The sequence below is a fragment of the Ambystoma mexicanum genome, chromosome 12, assembly GCF_040938575.1.
Source record: "Ambystoma mexicanum isolate Mex_15411 chromosome 12, UKY_AmexF1_1, whole genome shotgun sequence".
Classification (NCBI taxonomy): domain Eukaryota; kingdom Metazoa; phylum Chordata; class Amphibia; order Caudata; family Ambystomatidae; genus Ambystoma; species Ambystoma mexicanum.
The window spans coordinates 574449558-574469154 of record NC_090936.1 but is presented as its reverse complement, the minus strand read 5'-3'; the positions used below and the strand labels follow the sequence as shown (position 1 = coordinate 574469154).

At 45.7% G+C, this 19597-nt stretch overlaps 1 protein-coding gene across 1 annotated transcript in view; it reads right to left on the bottom strand.

Annotated features, from left to right (window-relative positions):
- The window catches only part of LOC138513801 (transmembrane protein 176B-like), a 182746-nt gene extending 165350 nt beyond the window's left edge, over positions 1-17396 (bottom strand). Inside the window, exon 1 of the mRNA XM_069628901.1 lies at positions 17240-17396. Coding sequence (XP_069485002.1) covers positions 17240-17245 — 6 coding nt within the window. The 5' untranslated portion in view covers positions 17246-17396. The remainder of the gene's footprint in view (positions 1-17239) is intronic.
- Between the last annotated feature and the right edge of the window lie 2201 nt (positions 17397-19597).

Genomic DNA, 19597 nt, shown 5'->3' with positions numbered 1-19597 from the left:
CTGAGAGAGACAGCAATATAGTGGCGATTACAAAATAAAAATGGAATGGTGGCCAGTTTTTCTTTTTATCCTGAAAGTACGGAAGTGAAGCTTAATAGAAAAGTGTAAACCATTTATGCCTCAATTTTATACTTTGGAGCTTTTTAATTTAATTTGAAGGCACAAAAGTGGCACAAAGCAGACATCACATTTCTGCTGTGCTTTCCTTCTCTGCCTTCATATACTACATGATTTAAAACCAGCATGGATTTCTTTTAAATGTACCTACATGCAGCCCCTGTCAAAAGCAGGCTGATTCCATAGCAATCCATTCTGAATGCTTTCTTTAATTGTAATTCGTGGGCAGCATTTACAAGTTTCACAAAGAGAGAAAAATGAGAGTAAAGGCGATTGTGTCTGTTCTTACTCTTTCATTTAACATTCCATTTTGTTAGCATGTACAACTGCATGCAAGCAACCCACTAGCGCATAGGTGCTACTGTAGGTGGCTCCCTGCACCCAATTTACACTTCGTCTGACAGCATCCCGATAAAATGCCAGAGTAAAGTGCATTATTTGTGTGTATTGGAGTGAACGAGAAGCAAGTATTATATTTTTTCTAATGGGAATGTCTATGGAGAAACTAAGAATTCACAACAGTTAGTGGACAACAGTAAGTCATAGGTAGTAAGTTATGCCAGGAAGAGTGACGTGCACCCGCCTAAGAGGCGTCTCGGAGGAACTTCATGTTGGCAAATCTATCCAATTTCCCATGTGGCCAGTCTGCGAGAGGGGGCATGGAGAGATAGGTGAGAGGACACACTATAGCACATAGTCAGACAGCTATTTTTACTAGTAAAATTGATTTGGGGGACAGGGGTATTTGGAAAATGGAAAGCGTCCCAACAGGTGGGCTGCCTCTTCTAGGTCAGTAGGGCTGAGGGAAGGTCAGATGCTTATGAAGCAGTGCAAGAAGTGACTGAAATTTCCCAAACCATATTAGCCTCTTGAGCAAACTAGCTTCTTGTGAAATCTGCATAGGTTAAGGCTCACACTTTGTGCATCACAGAATTTGCATACACAACATCGTTCCATACATTTGATCAGTGTTTTCTTGTTAATCTGTTTGTTTCTAGCCAAGCTTTAAATAAGGATATCCTCATTAAAATGAAGAGAAATGAATGAAAGATGGGAAAATATCTAAAATAGTCCTTTCATGCTTATTTTAAAGTGTTTTTTCTAAGTTTGTAACATGATTTATTAAATAAAACAACTATTCGGCTACATATTCGGCATCGGCCGAATACTTCACGAACTATTCAGTTCTCGGCCGAATACTAAATATGCTATTCGGTACACTCCTACCAAGTACCATAGAATACCACTGACTAACAGTTGAGTACCATTACATTTGGTAAAAATATCAGCTATAATTACACCACGTAGAAGCAGGAGGACTCTAGCATGAAGCACTATATAAAAACCTGAAGGAAAGAACAAGAACACAGGCCGCGTCCTGCTAAGTCCCAGACTCTGGAATAACATATTGACACTGACCCACACGCTCCATTTACCCTGCGCAACCGGAAGAAACTGAAGACCCTGCTCTGCAATAAACGTCTCATAATTCACATCATATTTGGTTTCCAGAGCGCCATGGACACATACACACACTATTTGCACTATGCATCAGGAAGGCTTAGCATGACCAGTTCACATTATTTTCACTTTCATCGCTGTCCAATGTTAACTGTCCTTTCACAGACATTTGTTTAGCTTGGTATCGGAGTTGAAAAGAGGGGAGGTCACTGCCCCCCATAGTGGTCGGGACTAGAGCCTTGATGGCTGGAGAGGCTACAACCAGCATTGGGCGCAGCAGTAAAGACTCTGCCTCTCATCCTGGCAGTGTCTTTTGTTGCCGTGCAAGCTGGCCGGAGTGGGCAAACTTGCAAGGCCCATCCGTAACCGCTATCCTGCCGGTAAGTAGACAGGTCTGATGGGTGCAACTACCATGACTTCTCTCTTGGACATTCTGTTTATTTATTAATTTAATTGAGTTACAAATCGAGTTGCTGCCCTTTTAGTTGAAAAGGCCAAAGCCTGTGTCATCATCCGGCTCTTCTGCATTATGATTTTCCAACGAGGTGTTCCCTAATATACAGTGATTCTAACACTGTAAACATTACCTGCTCCCTCATGATGGTACACAGTTTATAACTTACCGAGGTTTGATAAATCATTTCCCTCACTGAAAAAAAAACATGTAAGCAGACACCATTTTGGAAACTCACCTGACTTACCTGATTCGTCATCCCTCAAATTGCTGGCGTTGGTGTGTCCCAACAGGGGGACACGTTTTACTTTCTGAAGTAGTTTGTTGTGACACAAGATGTTACCCCTTTGCTTGGTGCAGCCCACTGGCTGATTGTTACTAGAAAGCCTCCGCTATTTGGAGGGAGCTGAAGGGACTATGCTCCAGTTAGGACTGTTGCCTGTGAGCAGCCCGCCCAGCTATTCCAAAAGGTCTGCCTAGGCCTGTTCTTCACCCTGCTAATCCCCACCAGCAGGTGGAGCCCACCTGCCCCGTCTGTCTCGTGCTCTTAGAAAGAAATAGGAGGAAAGAAGACACTGGTTGTCCTGCAGCAGCTAAATAGTTGGCAGAGGTTAGGTCCATTAAAGAAGAGAAGGCTGATTATGTAATTATGAGCCTTGTGCCCCTCCTATCAGCAGCACAACGACCATTGAGCAGATTGGGCTTTAGCCCCCACCCCCAACTATGCGACCCCCCCCTGGAAATGTTAGGTTATTTTCATTTGACCAGGCCTGGCTGACCTACAGAGCTGTGGGTGACAGAGAACATAGACGGGCCTAACCATTTTACAGATACATATTTCTTTACCAAGTCATTTTCACCAAAGCAGACCGATTAAGCAGCATTATGGTAGCCACCGTTAAAAAAGTCTCTTCTCCACTCGAGAGCTGATAAAAAAAGTCCATGGTATTCAAAAACATATCATTATGTACATATTTACTGGCTTATGGTTACTGCATCAATTCCCTTGCATCAAGGTGCCTTTGCCTCGAATTTTTTCCATCAAAAAAATGTGCATCAAATGCATTTTTTTAGTCTTTTTAAACCTCTGTTTTTACCCCTAAAAATCCACCCGAACAAAAATTAACCCTTTACCCCCAAAAAACATGCATTCGATGAAAAATGTTTAGATGTAAAAAATGTGATGCAAATGCATTCGATGGTCTGGCTTTCGATGCAATGACCAGATACTATATTTACTCACCGGTGTTAGTCTATATTCATGGAATGAAGCACAACTGATTGCAATGTGATCTCTTGTCTGAAGCACTCCAGTTTCCGTACACATATTGCATAGAGATACGTCCCTACTTTGGTGGTAGGATCTAATCCAACATGTTTCCCCTGTTAACGATAGCTTCGGTCTATATCTAGGAAACTGGCCACGCCAATAGGCGTTCGGGAACTTCCTTAAATCCGCAGGCTGTATCCCGATCGGTTTATCTAAAATAGACCAGCTTTTATAAAGTTTGTAGGACCTGGCTTTGTCTATCGTTCACCACCAATCGGTCTGCCGCAGTACTTTCTTCATAGATCTCGGATTAGAAATTAACTTACTGATCACATTCCAGAACAATATGTTCTGCAAACTTTTTGAAGTTATGTAATGGAACACAGGACTTCCGCATCATTGCATTTAGCAAATCTAAATATAAAGAGCTTGATGGAGGGTCCACCAACATCAGATATAGGGCTAGGATTTTCCGTTTAAGATGGCAGAACATGGAAGCGCGCCCCAACTCAAATAGCAATGCAGCTATGGGGAGACAATCTGGTAAACCAAGAACTTTGCACCAGACGTTTGCTTCTACTCTATCCCAGTCTATTGATCTAGTCATAGCACAGATCTTCATGCCATACAATGGGGCTGGAACAGCCTTTATCCTATAGACATCCAGTAGTGGAACTATGTAAAAACAATTGGGCATGTATTCTTTTCATTTGGGCTGCCAATTGACTAGCCTCTCCCATCACACGGATCAGTACAGCGCTTTTATTCGGACTTGCGTCCATAGTGAAACCCAAATAAGTTATGCTAGCCTTTGGTATCAAGGGATGTTCATTTAATTCCCACTTATAGCCCATCAATTTCTTACCATTCTTCCTGAACCGCATGACATGTGTCTTTTTCCCATTCATCGCTAGCTCATTTGTTTGTGCACATGATTCCATAGATTTCGCAAGGCAATGCAATCCAACTTGTGTCATATCTAATAGGATAACATCGTCTGCGATGGGGTATTAGCACTTGCATGTGAGGGGGAACAAGAGACAGCTCATTCTGACAGCAGTTCTTAAGTGTGCAGTTTCAGACGTGAAGGAGAGAGTTAACTGCTTGTAACATTGAATCTGTAGTAGAATAGTCTCATTAGAATGTGTAAAGAAGTTAGATGCCCCCACACAAGTAGGTTTGCCTCGCTCCCACAGTCTCTGAAGTTAGCCACCCCAGCCGAAATGCTTGAATAGTTGCACCCCTGCCTCCTATCCATCATCCGTATGATAGTGTGAGAAATAAATAAGCATTGGCAAAGCCAATCATTTTAGCGTTTACTGCTGTTCTTTGCATTTTGCATTTATAGGCAACAGGTTGCAAGGAGGAGAGGCCAAAGTGTCAAAGTAGGATGCGATAAAGGCGCGGGTCTGCAAGAGAATGAGAAGGAAGGAGAATAGAGCAAGGGAGGAAACCATTCAGAGAGGGTGCCATTGATGAGGAGTACGAGGAAATATGAGCGAGAAAGGGTGAGAGTGAGAGTTTAAGAATTAAAGCAAGAGTGTGACAAGAAGGATGTGAGAGGGTAGTGAGTGGGGGCGGGATGCATGTGTGGGTGGGTTGTAGACAGAGTGGGGTGGGTGATGGTACTTGGTTGGGGCAAAAAAACGACTAAGCACCCTCGGGAGGACTTGTGAAAAGTAGCCAAAAATTGTCCAAACAAAACCCAACTAGCACACGTAATGGGATGAGGGGGTGTAGAGAGAGTGGGAGGTGGGTGGGGGTAGATTGCACTTGACATATGATGCTGATAAGCTAGCTCAGCTGGTTGAGCGCTTGCTGATGCAATCTGTGTGTGATCTGTAGGTCCTTGAAAGAACAACTAATTTTTCATCTTTTCGAGATTGATAAATGAATGCCAGCTTCGGTTGGGTCATAATTGCCTGTAACTTGTTCTTTGTACAGCGCTTTGGTGAAAGTGCTATATAAATAACAAACATTCATATTATCAATTAAATGACAGCCAAAATCCATTCGCTTTGCCAATGCCTGGTTTTATATAGTTTGAAATCTCTTTGAAATAAAATAGAAACTGAATATCCTTAAAAATAAGTCGCACGGGAGGAGGGTGTTGTGAAGGCATCATGAAGTACGACACAGACAACAGACTTCAAGTTTAAACAAAAGAGGTTTATTTAACTGAAATGTCAGGATGGTTGAAGGCCTAACTTGCCCCATACTAATGTGGGGTTTCCCTATCTGGATAAAACTAAGGAAAGTCTGTGCCAAAGGGTGAAACTTAAAAGCCTGTTTGTGTCCAAAACCTATCCTTGCCCTCACAACTATATTAAACCAATATGTAGGGATGTCAAACTCAAAAGAAACAGTGTTTAACTCAAAGTTCTGAGCTTCATCCAGCTCACAGCTTTCTCCCAGCTGCCCTTCCCCAAGCATAAGAAATGTTCCATGAAAGAAAAGTCTCAAAGTTTACGTCTTTCAGTACAAGGCAATACAGTTCTAGAGCAATCCTTGGGGTTCCCTTCCCCAAGTTTTAGGTAGTACAATCCAGAACAAAAAGGGGTCTCAGGATTCTGTTCCGATAGACAACAAGTATATTTCAAAAGTGTTGCAATGGTTTTGTTGAGCTGGTTTCGTAATGTCTTTTGCTCTCACCGGTCAGGATTCTCTAGTGTAGGCGCAGTTGTTAGAGCACATGGTCCACCTGTCACAGGTCAAGCAACCAGGATTGCTGGACTCTTATTAGGCTGGTTTTGGGGTGTCCTTCACTTTCACCACCCAGGGTCCTCTAGACTATGCGCAGTGTTCAGACCACACAGTGCGCACGTCACAGGTCGTGCAACCAGGGTCTCTGGACTTTCAGCCCAACATATAAGTTCTTTGGCACTTGCTCCTTCCTATGCATCAAGTCACCCTTACTTGGCTCTGCTGGGTTGGTCTTCCGGCTTTTAGGGTGCAATCTCATAACCTTTGGCATTTCCTGGATTGTCTCATGGGCCTGCCACAATGTATCATACACCCTTTGGCAAGTAGCGGTCTTGCCTCACTGCATTCATTCATTTAAGTTAATTGTTCACACTTTCTGCAGTCTTTACTGTGGTCAATCGTAAGGTTGCATGTGATTCACTGTGCCACACTGCTTTACTATTATTTGAGTTCCAGGGTTAAAAAAAGCATTCTTCTGTTTCTTAATCAAATTCAAGTTGGAATGCATGCTTGTATTGTTTCAAGGAAAAGACAGTAATTCTTTGTATTTGTTTTTCTCAATGAGACGTTTCTCTATAATACGATGTCAAAAAATCAAAGTCTCGTATAGGTCGGTATTTAGTATATTTGTATTTCCTTGTAATGTTATGTTTTCATATAGTTCGGTATTCAGCATACATTGGTTTCTTGCAATTTTAAGGTTTCATGTAGTTTGGTATTCAGCATACTTTGGTTTCGTACAATGGGAAAGATTCATATAGTTTGGTATTCAGTATACCTTGGTTTCTTGTAAGATTAGGTTTTCAAAAAGGGTCTTGTTCGGAGCTTTCCAGTGCTTGCGTGTGTCTCTGACACTCATCAGGGATTTGCTCCTGCTGCCTGCGGGTCATCCTGGAGCTCACTGGTGTTTGCGTGTCCCAATGTCTCTCACTAGCAGCCTGCTCCTGGCGGCTTCTGTGGCGGTTCCCACTTCAGTTCTGGACGGGGAACACCGCTGATGTGAGCATTTCTCGCCTTGCTGCGTGTGAGGAACGTGGATACCATTCTGTGAGGCCTGGGTTTGCCGGCATCCTGGTTGGACGTCCAGTCCCTTCACAGCGGTCTCTTGAAGAGCAAATCCCTTGCTGGTCTCTCTGCTTCTCCTTTACGTCTCTCTGTTCTTCTTCACGCTCTCTGATCTGTTTGTCCCTGAAGGCTCCCTCTTTGTATACACCTGCATCCCTCTAACAGGCTGCAGGTGGGTCAGGTTAATTAAACCTGCCTGACCATAGTTAGACAGACATGCCTGATGTTTCTAGTGTTTTGGATGCAGCTTCCTCATCTCAGTGCATAAGTGGTGAAGAGGAGTAATCTTCATTGTTCTCAGTTGCCTATTCTTCGTCTCAGTACTGTCAGGTGTTGTTTGTGGAATAATGAGGGGAGTTGGCTTGTAACAGCCTATAAAGGTTGGGGGAGGGTTACGTTGACTATTACCAGGAAAAGGGAGATACCATTCTCACCTAGGGGCATCCCACTCCCAATCCTCAAGGACCTTCCACCCAGGTGATCCTCGCCCACTTCTTTAGCCCCAGGGTCAGGATCCAAAAGTGATGGCCTTTCCCTGGCCACCCGTGAAGAGGATCCAAGGGGAGTAGGAGTGAGAATACCCTCAGGTTTCTCACAGTGTGTACACAGCAAAGAAGGCAGCTTGATTAAAAAAACATAAATTAATTATTTTGTGTTAGATGCTATTTTATTCTGGAAAATTCCCCCACTGTGTTTCTTTTTGCATAAAATATGATGGAATTACTTATTTCATGTTATGTTTCCGGAACAGAGCAGTATTTTTTAGTATCAATGATCCTCTCTTTAAGTATTCATGAACTTGCCTTCACTGTACTTCTTCGGCCCATTGTAAGATACCAAGAAGACGAGCTATAGGGTTTAGCCCGTTCATCTGCTCATGTTACTTAACATTTTGAAGAAACCCAGCAGTCTCAGCTTGGGTCTATTTCACTGCATGTACCACTTACCCCTAGTTTCCAACAAGCAGGAGGACCACATGCACAGGTGGTAAGCCCAAACAAAACTGGAAGAAAGTTGAAACAGCCTTCCTAAGCCCTTTGTGCCTCATGGCATCTACATGCAGTAGCCACCAGCAGACCCACAGAATGTCAAGGAGCAGGTATTGCGGCCCAGACACATAAGCCTGCTTATTTTTGTTCTATTTCTATTTTGTGGCATTATAAGGGTTAACATTATTTTTACAATGGCTTTGTGACACTTTTCAGGTTTGTTTCCTGGTAGTCTGCACTACCTTTAGTTAGAAGGGCCTTTATGTTTAGGCTGAACTCTGAAACTTGACAAAGGATTTCCTTTGTCCACACAAGAGTCTGGTCAATTGAGTATTGGACAGGAATTGCATTCTCCCGGGTTGCAGAACAAAAAGGTGGTTCAGGGAACACTACTTTGTATGCAAAGAAAAGGAATAGGTGAAAAAAGAAACTGTGTTCCAAGACAGTATTTAAAGATAATAATTGTGAGCGGCACACTGTTTTGCTTCCCTGTTATATATATATATATATATATATATATATATATATATATATATATATATATATATATATATACACACACACACACACACAAGGTTGAAAAGGATTGGGATTTCAATTAAAGAAATTAATTCCTATTCCTATTTTCTTCCAACCAGGTATGTATTGCCTCTTTGTAAAGGGAGTTACTTAAGCACTGCATTTTATGCCAAACCGTGGTTTGCAGTTGTGAATTTATTTGGATAGTGTTAAAAATTATTTTTGTGTTGAACTGTTTTTTTCTCTCCAAATGGATCTTTGTTGATTTTCCATTAACTCACATATTTTCACAATAACACAACTAGTTCCAATGAAAAATGAAAACTTCCATCACTTCCCCTTTCCACCTCTGGCTTGTACTCGCTTGTACACGCTACAGAGAAATAACAAGCATTAATATCACAACATGCCAATCATGACAACTGCAAGATGGCCGCCGCTGTAAATTTTAATGTTAAAGGTATTTGTACCACGCACCGTCACCAACAGAATTGGTCCCCCCGGTGCTCAACCAGATCTGCAAACAAGAAGGTCGGGTGGGGGGGGTTAGTTGGGTGGAGAGGGAGAAGGAAAGTGAGAGGGTGGTGTCCTGTTGGCAGCTTCAGTTCGGTTTTCATCATGCGCTGTACCACTGTAACAATCACTGTACCACAGCGGCTTGTGATTCTCCCCACCTTGATTATTGATGCAGGAGGCGTCTGGGTATCTCCAACACACAATGCAGGATTCTTCAGCCTGTTTTCCTGGTCTCACGCTTTCGCTTCTCGAGGTTTCAGGAAAGTAACGGTTCCTTGTCGAAAAGGTCAAGGCAATTTCCCTCCTTGCGATCCCCTTTCTGTTTTGCTGTCTTTGCTCTCTCATTGAGCTGCCGTCTTGAAACGTCTGTTTCCTAGTGCACTTTGCATCACTCGGAGTGTGCTCTCGTGCTCCGCCTTTTATCCATGCAGGGAAGTGTAATTGAAGTCAGGTGTGTGTGATGGTCAGTAATTGCCTGACCTTGACTGACCATTTTATTGGGAAACGTCAGGTATACTCAGTGCTTAATTTGTAAAAAATAAGTGCCAAGGCCCAAAAATTCTTGGCTCGCTAACGCCGGCCCCGGCGGCATCACAGTGACGGCCCAGATCGGCCCACGGCCAGCCCATCACACTGCTGCGGCTCCATGTTTAGCGCTGCAGCAACTGCTGGCACGAGCTAGTAGTGTAATGGATGGGGAAGGAGCACACATGGGTTGAGAAAGTAATGCTTTAAAGTTGGAAAACAATTGTTATGGCAGGTTTATTGGTTCCGGCACTCCCCATAGGCAAAACAGTGCATTTGAACACACTTTAGACCCTACTTGTCTGGACCATACTCGCTGCCCTCAAAGTAATAATGCATTTGCTAAAATACGAGAGAACCTAGAACCACTACCGTTTGTGCGTTTTGAGTCCTTTAAAGATGTACTCCCCATTCCCATTATGGCCCCTGCATGCCCGTTGTTGTATTTGCCTGTAACCCCCTTTACGTTCACAGGGCTTTGCATGGTTTTCTGATTCTTCAGCCGCTTCAGTGTGCCATGCGCTGTGCACGGCTGGAGAGTTGACGCGTACTCATACTGCTTATTTGCTAAACTCCTCCTGCTGCTTGATCACTACCCATGGCTGTTGTTCGCTACCCTCCTCCCTTCTGCTCCTCACTAATCTCCAATTCTGCTTTCCCTTTACGTAATTGCACCAGCGCTGAGCTGGATTATCTCCTCCGCTCCTGGTAACATGGCATTGCACAACCCATGCATTTCAAGGCCGTAGCCTCTCTGTGGTCTTACTCTTTTGATTGTGGCCTGTTCAGCAACGACATATTTTTGACTCCAACCCATTCATTAAGCTCCACTGCCAACGTAACACCGCAAGCTATCTTTGCAATACTGATTCTCCCTCCCAGCCTCCCAGGACCATGGATGGATGGGCATTATACTTTATTAATGCCCTATGTTGCGCTTGGCAGTCCGAATTTGGTAAATGAATGCAGTGAAATCATGCGCTAATGTAGGCTAATGAGCTAATGGAGGCTAATGAGCTAATGTAGGCTAATGAGCTAATGCCTCGTGGATATGCGTCATCCCGTTACGCACGTTAAGGATAATAACACCAAGGAAATACCTGTGGCAATGTGCATGCACTGGGAAACTTATTTTGAACCCTGCCGCTGGCACCCCTAGCCCCCTTTCCCCCGGTGACCCCCGATGGAAGTCCTTTGCACAGGATGCAAACGATGCCTTCTTCCCATTCCGTATGTATTTGTCACACACGTGCTTCTCCTGGGATACAAACTGCACCAATTGAAACTGTGTGGACCCTAAAAACATAATTCACCTTTTCCGCAGACTGTTGGCGTTGGAAAATCTAAAACCAACCGCAGATACATTTTGGATCTGTGTAATTTGATGTGCAGTGAGCAAGTGGTGGGGCAAGTATAAAGATAAGTCATTTGTAGGAGAGATTATGTTCAGGGTAGAGGAGCAGAGGTGGGAAGTCTCGATCCTTGCCTGTCATTGGATATGAGGCACCGCCATATGTCAACTGACCAGGCGGGTGTCGAGAGGAGACTGGATGAAGGAACACCCCTCCTCCAGCCTCTAAATAGCCCCCTGCAAGGGTAGGGCTGCTGCCAGGCACCATGCCCACCGAGCTGACAGTGGTGGAGTAGGTGGCCAGGACTTTGCAGTGAGTGTTGGAGGGACCACAGTAGGGTCACCAGAAAGCAAGACTTTCAGCTGAGAGGTGTGGGTCAGAGCAGACATGGCTAGCAGCTCACACTGATGGGAGAAATGCTTAGCTAATGGCGCCTGATGACATGTGATCTCTCTGCATAGAGTTAAATAGTAGGTGGCGGGTGTGGGGAGGAAGCAAAAGCAAACCTGCGGTGTCACTGATAAATCTCCCTCTCTGTGCGTGTACTTGTCCAGTCTCCCTGATCGCAGAGGCCTGCATGCCGCGTTTTGGCAACAGCGTGCTGCCATCAGTGACGAGTAACCCCGAGTTATCTAGAAGAGAATCGAGCGTGGGGCACACAGAAACCCCCCCTCCAACCCCAACACGTAAGGCAGTATAAGCGACAAGCCTTAGATTGAACTAAACGTGAAAAGTAGTCTTCTCACTGCAAAAAAGAAAGACTGAAGGTACGCAAGGGGAAGCCAGATATATTATCAACACAACTGGAAGCCTGGGGAAAGTAGCCTACACAGTGGTTTGCATGGTGTGGAACATGCTATGAGCTTCCAAGCAGGGCTGCAGCCTTGTCCTGCCCAGGCTGTGGGGGGCATCCACGCCCACCACCCCGGTGCACTCTGATATTCCAAGAGGCACTTCCCTGAAGCAGGCTGGGACTGGCCTCAATAGTGCAATGCTGCTAGGGCCTGTCCGACAGGCCAGTGTGTGCCGCTTCAGTGGGGCGGTCTGATCATTTAGCGCACTGTGCTGGTTGTATTCTTGAGCAATATCACTGTCTGGATGTGCTTTAATCCACCATTTGCTACAGATTTCCCCCAAAATTGCAACACTAGGTACAGCGCAAAGAATCTCTTGTGAAAAGTATCAAACAACGAGTTGTGAATCGGGGCCACTGTTATTTGGTCCCTAGGCCAATTTTGATCCCATTCAGGCCCTGCCCGGGAGCCCGTTCCCTATCGGCACTCCTATATTGTGCCCACAGATGGCACCTTATAAAAACCAAATACACGAATACTCCTATTCCACTTTCGATCTGAGGGTGCTTCAGGGGGGCTTTGGGTGGACTCATACTTGAAGTGACCGCTGATTATCTTATCAATTTAATGTCTGTCATCGAGGGTGTCAATGTCATATTTACAGTCTTGGGCTTTGCTTTCGAACACCACTGTAATCAGGCCCTCCAGTCCACCGAAGTGAAACAAAAGTTCAACTGCCCTGGCATGCAAATGCAATGCAATGCAATTTGCCATTTGTTATAGGGTCTTTATCCCATGTGCAGGGCTTTAAGTGGGCTAGAGCTAGCTGGACGGAGATGCAACCGTTTCTAAAAAAAAGTGCTTCCAAGCAGGAACTCTAGAGCTAGTGGCTGGAGCCCTGCTGAGGGGCTGACCCTCGCAATCAGTCACTGCACCCGACAGATTGTGAAATGGCTGCATCTGGTGGTCAGAGCTTCTGATTAAGAAACAAAAGGATAGGTAGGAGCACTCCCAACATATGTGTTGGTGCTCCCACCGCTCTTTCTTAATCAGAGGCTCCAGCCCTTGCAGACAGCCCCTTTCGCCATCTTGGTTTGGTGAAAAGGCTGCATGAAGCGGTCAGCTCCTTTGATTAAGAAACATAAGTAGAGGCGGGCACAGAAAACAGTAGGAAAGAGATATTCTCACCTCTCGAGTCTGGCTCCTAGTGTCGCCCCTTCCTCCTCCGCTTCCCATAATTAGTGCACGCTGACTTTATATAGAGCGCCCTCCACCTCAATATCTTATCCAGCAGAAAGCACTTATCGTAGGAGACCTGTGGCACCTCCTCTCTTCTCTTGCAGTCTCAATCCCCCATTCACACGCCATCATTTTTGGCGAATTTTTGTGGTCACTTGCCGATTTTTTTTTTTGACAGGAGACGGAAGAGGGCTTCTGAACTAAGAATATGTGGTTGGCATAGCAACCTGCAATGCCACGGCATGACACTGCCAAATTACTAACGTTTATTTTTCAAAACTCCTCTGTTGTACTACCCAATGAGGAGTCCCCGAACAATATTTGCTCCAATCAGGAGCTTTGTGAGAAGCAATTTGGGTGCCAGGCTTTCCGTTTCCCAGCCACACGTGGGCTACTAAAGTCCCATTTGTGCAGGAAATCACAGGCATGTGCTGGCTGGGCTATTTTCAGCAGCAGGTCTGTTTTCTGTGATCTAGTCCTCCTGAGGCTGGTTTGTTCTTCAGGTTTTCTGCCGTGGAGCCTTGATTTATCTACCCCACACTCATTCTCTCTACCCCCACACTACCCCTCGCTCTCCCTACCCTCCCTATCCCCACCTGCCCAGCCTAGCCCCTCTCTACCATACCCCCTATTTCTTTTTTTATTATTTATTTGTTATAGTTGGTGAACCAACTTTTCAAATATTTCATTTTAGATTTCCATAAAATATATTCATTGTTCAATTTTCACAAAATACATTCGAATTCAATGCAATTTTGAAAACATAATAAACCCATATTTAACAATTCAGCAATTATCACAAGAAAACACATATCAATGATACATTATCAGTTTTCATATCATGATCTCTGTCACACTCATCAATTTAAAATTTCAGGAAATATTATTTCTCTCTACCCCAGCCACCCTACCCCATCTCTCTATCTACCCCATGTCTCTTTACCCAACCACCAACCCTACCCCATCTCTACTTTCACCCCCTCCCTAACCTACCCCAGCCACCCTACCCCATCTCTCTATCTACCCCCATGTCTCTTTACCCAACCACCAACACTACCCCATCTCTACTCCCATCCACCCTACCCCCTCTCTACCCCACCCACCTTTTCACTTCTCTCCAGTCCACCCACCCAGTCTATTCCCCCACCTTACCCCTTCTACTCTACACACCCGTCCCCCTCTATCCCACCCACCGTAACTCTCTCTACCCCACCCACCCTAACTCTCTCTACCCCCACCCACCCTACCTCCCGCTTTACCCCACCCATGTTCCCTAGCCCCGCGTCTACCTCCACCCATCCTACTCCCTCTATTTACCCACCATACCACGTGTCTCTCTACCTCACCCACCCAACCCCCTCCTTAGCCTACCCACCCTACCCCTTCTCTCTCTGCATACCCACCTATCCTACCCCTCTCATCCTTTCTCTCACACTCTCGCTTTATTTCTTAGCCTCTCACTCTCATATTTCCTCTTGCCCATCATCAGTGCCACCCTCTCTCAATGGCTTCCTCCATTGCTCTATTTCCCTTGGCATTCTCTTGCACACCTGCATCCTCCCTTGAAACTTTGCACCCTGCCCTGGTGCGTATAAATGCAAAATACAAAGAACAGCAGTACACGGCAAAACTATTGGCTTTGCCAATGCTTTTTAAACATGTCTAACCCTTTCCAAACCCACAACTCCATCCTACTTAAAATAAGCTCCTCCATTTTACAAACACACATGTCTACAGCTGCAAGAAGGTGACAACTGCAGCAGTTGGGACATTTAATACGGCTACACATGCGTTTCATCTGTTAGCAAAAGTGAGCCTTTCAGGGGAGCCCCAGAACAGGCAACCTATTATTGTGTAATGTTAGTTTGACCGAAGTCTAAGGGCAGATTCCAAGTTTATCCAGGCCACTTTACAAGGACATGGAATGATCAGGCTGTGGCAGCAATACTGTATGTTTCAGTGGAATGACCATAATGACACATGGCAAGGCAGGCTGTGGCGGCAATACTGTATGTTTCAGTGGAATGCCCATAACGACACATGGCAAGGCAGGCTGTGGCGGCAATACTGTATGTTTCAGTGGAATGCCCATAACGACACATGGCAAGGCAGGCTGTGGCGGCAATACTGTATGTTTCAGTGGAATGCCCATAACGACACATGGCAAGGCAGGCTGTGGCGGCAATACTGTATGTTTCAGTGGATTGACCATAACGACACATGGCAAGGCAGGCTGTGGCGGCAATACTGTATGTTTCAGTGGAATGCCCATAACGACACATGGCAAGGCAGGCTGTGGCGGCAATACTGTATGTTTCAGTGGAATGCCCATAACGACACATGGCAAGGCAGGCTGTGGCGGCAATACTGTATGTTTCAGTGGAATGCCCATAACGACACATGGCAAGGCAGGCTGTGGCGGCAATACTGTATGTTTCAGTGGAATGCCCATAATGACACATGGCAAGGCAGGCTGTGGCGGCAATACTGTATGTTTCAGTGGAATGCCCATAATGACACATGGCAAGGCAGGCTGTGGCGGCAATACTGTATGTTTCAGTGGAATGCCCATAATGACACATGGCAAGGCAGGCTGTGGCGGCAATACTGTATGTTTCAGTGGAATGCCCATAATGACACATGGCAAGGCAGGCTGTGGCGGCAATACTGTATGTTTCAGTGGAATGACCATAATGACACATGGCAAGGCAGGCTGTGGCAGCAATACTGTATGTTTCAGTGGAATGCCCATAATGACACATGGCAAGGCAGGCTGTGGCAGCAATACTGTATGTCTCAGTGGAATGCCCATAATGACACATGGCAAGGCAGGCTGTGGCAGCAATACTGTATGTCTCAGTGGAATGCCCATAATGACACATGGCAAGGCAGGCTGTGGCAGCAATACTGTATGTCTCAGTGGAATGACCATAATGACACATGGCAAGGCAGGCTGTGGCAGCAATACTGTATGTCTCAGTGGAATGCCCATAATGACACATGGCAAGGCAGGCTGTGGCAGCAATACTGTATGTCTCAGTGGAATGCCCATAATGACACATGGCAAGGCAGGCTGTGGCAGCAATACTGTATGTTTCAGTGGAATGCCCATAATGACACATGGCAAGGCAGGCTGTGGCAGCAATACTGTATGTTTCAGTGGAATGCCCATAATGACACATGGCAAGGCAGGCTGTGGCAGCAATACTGTATGTTTCAGTGGAATGACCATAATGACACATGGCAAGGCAGGCTGTGGCAGCAATACTGTATGTTTCAGTGGAATGCCCATAATGACACATGGCAAGGCAGGCTGTGGCAGCAATACTGTATGTTTCAGTGGAATGACCATAATGACACATGGCAAGGCAGGCTGTGGCAGCAATACTGTATGTTTCAGTGGAATGACCATAATGACACATGGCAAGGCAGGCTGTGGCAGCAATACTGTATGTTTCAGTGGAATGACCATAATGACACATGGCAAGGCAGGCTGTGGCAGCAATACTGTATGTTTCAGTGGAATGCCCATAATGACACATGGCAAGGCAGGCTGTGGCAGCAATACTGTATGTTTCAGTGGAATGACCATAATGACACATGGCAAGGCAGGCTGTGGCAGCAATACTGTATGTTTCAGTGGAATGACCATGGCAAGGCAGTTGTCACTGATGGAAATAAATCGCGAAAGGGGGTGAATAGCTGCAGATTGTCACTGGACGGGCAGCCAGTAAGAGAGCTGAAAGCGTAAATGGGAACTTAAACAAAAGGTATTCATCCAATTGACTCTGGACCATCTACAGAATAAAGTTTACTTACCACCTGAATTGCTTATATACCGATTGACTTAAAGACGGCGGGTTGTTTAGAAACGGACCCCTGAAGTAGATGAACTAATGGTATGCAGCCAAGACCACCCAAGGCAATGCGGGGTGATCCAAAGTATACGTTTGCAGGGCCTCAATATGTATTGCTGTTCGGGCAGGTGAGGTGGCTCTTGTCGAAGCCACCTGCCCCCCCCCTCCCCCTTAGGCCACGTCCCCACAATTTGACTACACCCCGTTTTCAGGGCTCCCCTCGATTTTGTAACCCATTCCCACTTCACGAACTGGACGTCTGCCAAACTGCGTCTTCATTTGAACGCGTTTAGATGTTGCCGGTAGTGCAGGAGAACACTTCCCCGTTTCCCAAAGCTGTAAAGACAGCAGCTAGGGCTTTATCGGCACTAAGCTCACCTGCATGGCTCTCTTCTACCCTGGGGGTGGTCTCCGTGTACTTTGTCCCTGCTAGGCTAATGTCTCCAGGTGTCTCTCTTGTAGGATTTGCGGTCCCCTCTCCTGCCAATTCTCCTTTTCTCGCTGCAGCAGGCGGAACGCTCACTGGTTGCACAATGAGGTCACTGAAGGGGGAGGGTTTAGCGGGCACAGGAAGAAAGATGGGGGGGGGGGGGTAGTCCTATTAACTCTTAGTGTTACTTCTAGTCCTGTGTTTCAGCTCTGTGTTTGGGGGATGGGGGGGAAGCACGAGAACACAACAGAAGGCACGCCACGTCAAAAAAGCACTCCTAAACACAATACAGCGAGCAACTTCCTACACGATTACATTCTCTCCAGTAGGTGGGAGGTTTCACTGTCCAGGAGGCTGCTGCCAAGTCAACATTTCTTTAAACAAGTGCTCCCTTTTAGATAGCGACACGCCTAGGCGTTCTTTGCCTGTCCTTGGTGATCCGCCAGAAACAGTAGAGAGGGCAGCAGACGTTTTGTTCCTGCTTTATTGCTTTATAAAGTGATGTTAATTTGGCAAATGTCCTAAAGATGCCACAGATTCCATATGCCACAAAGCTCACTCAATACATGCAAGTACCACAGACGCCAACTTTTCACAGTGGCCTGGAGGCTCACTTGGGCGTTATCCCCAGCCCATCGCTCCAAACATGTCCATATTTTGATCATTTGCATAGCTCCACCCACCGCTCTAAAAGACACAAACCCCTGTGAGCCCACCACATTGAGAGCAACTGCATGAACGTCACAACCACATCGGGGTTCACTTTGATTTACCTTTTGTAAAGTTTATAATAGTGCAGTTTCCCGATGCAGTTGGCAGTTCCTGAGTGAATCCTGGATGGCACTTATTTGTCATATGCAGTGGAAGTCTGCACTCACTTGTGCCTTCGAGTTACTCTGGAGTGGAGCCGGTGTGACAGAAACGGTGGCTGGGAAGATATGGTGGATAGCCCAGGTGGAAGAAAGTAATCAGCTCAAGAAAGTGGGGTGCAGTGCACTGCAATGCCTTGCCATCTTGGGCAGACTGTGAGCTCTGAGGGTTTGTGTTTACTCTGAACGTCTTTCATGGCACATTGAATCATTCTTCATCTATTTTAGTAAAGGAACAAACACATTGTTCAGGACTTAAAAATAATCAATTTGCAAACAAGTGTCTGTCCTGTTTCCCAATACAGGCTTATTTTTGGTATTTTCAAAGCTGGGCTTTACATTTATTTGAGCTGCAGCAAGGCACGCTTCTGGCCATGGCTTGTCCAACTCCAGGCCTCCAGGCCAGGGATCCTGACGGGTTCTAATATTTAGATGGTTTCGTGGGGGTAGGAAATGTTTTGCACTTACATGGTTTTGGGGTTAGGAAGTGTGTTGCACTTAGATGGCCACGGGGGTAGGAAATGTGTTGCACTTACATGGTTTTGGGGTTAGGAAGTGTGTTGTACTTGAATGGTCTCTTGAGGTAGGAAATGTGTTGTACTTAGATGGTCACGGGGGTAGGAAATGTGTTGCACTTACATGGTTTTGGGGGTAGGAAGTGTGTTGTACTTGGATGGTCTCTTGAGGTAGGAAATGTGTTGCGCTTAGGTGGTCGTGGGGGTAGGACGTGTGTTGTACTTGGATGGTCTCTTAGGGTAGGAAATGTGTTGCGCTTAGGTGGTCGTGGGGGTAGGACGTGTGTTGTACTTGGATGGTCTCTTAGGGTAGGAAATGTGTTGCGCTTAGGTGTTCGTGGGGGTAGGAAATGTGTTGCACTTAGATGGTTTTCGGGGTAGGAAACGGGTTGCCCTTAGATGGGACCTCTTCTAAATGCACGGACACTCACACATACCTACCAATATGCTGACTCTTCTGCACCAAAAAACAATAGAATGAGACTATACCCCATGATTAATTTCAACCTAGCTGCACAGAAATTATACACCACCATGCACACCTCCACAATCTTTAGAACGCGGCTATCCTACACGATAAAACCTAGCTGCACACATAATCTCATATACATGCACCACCTCCGTTAGAATGCAGCAACCCAAGACTATTCGGTCTAGCCGCACACATGCAACTACTGGTCTCACACAACCTCCACACTAGTCCTAGCATTAGAATGCAGCTACCCACCACAAAATCCGGTCTAGCTGCACAGTGCACACAAACTGAGTGCACACACGTACTACTTACCACCCTACCTTCTCAACTGACTTGGACTACGGTCCCCAAGGGCGTTCAACCCCCAGCGTGTTGAGATCATACCAATGGTGAAAGGCACTATACAAATGCCCAATAACAAAACATAACATAACAATAGTCACGAAA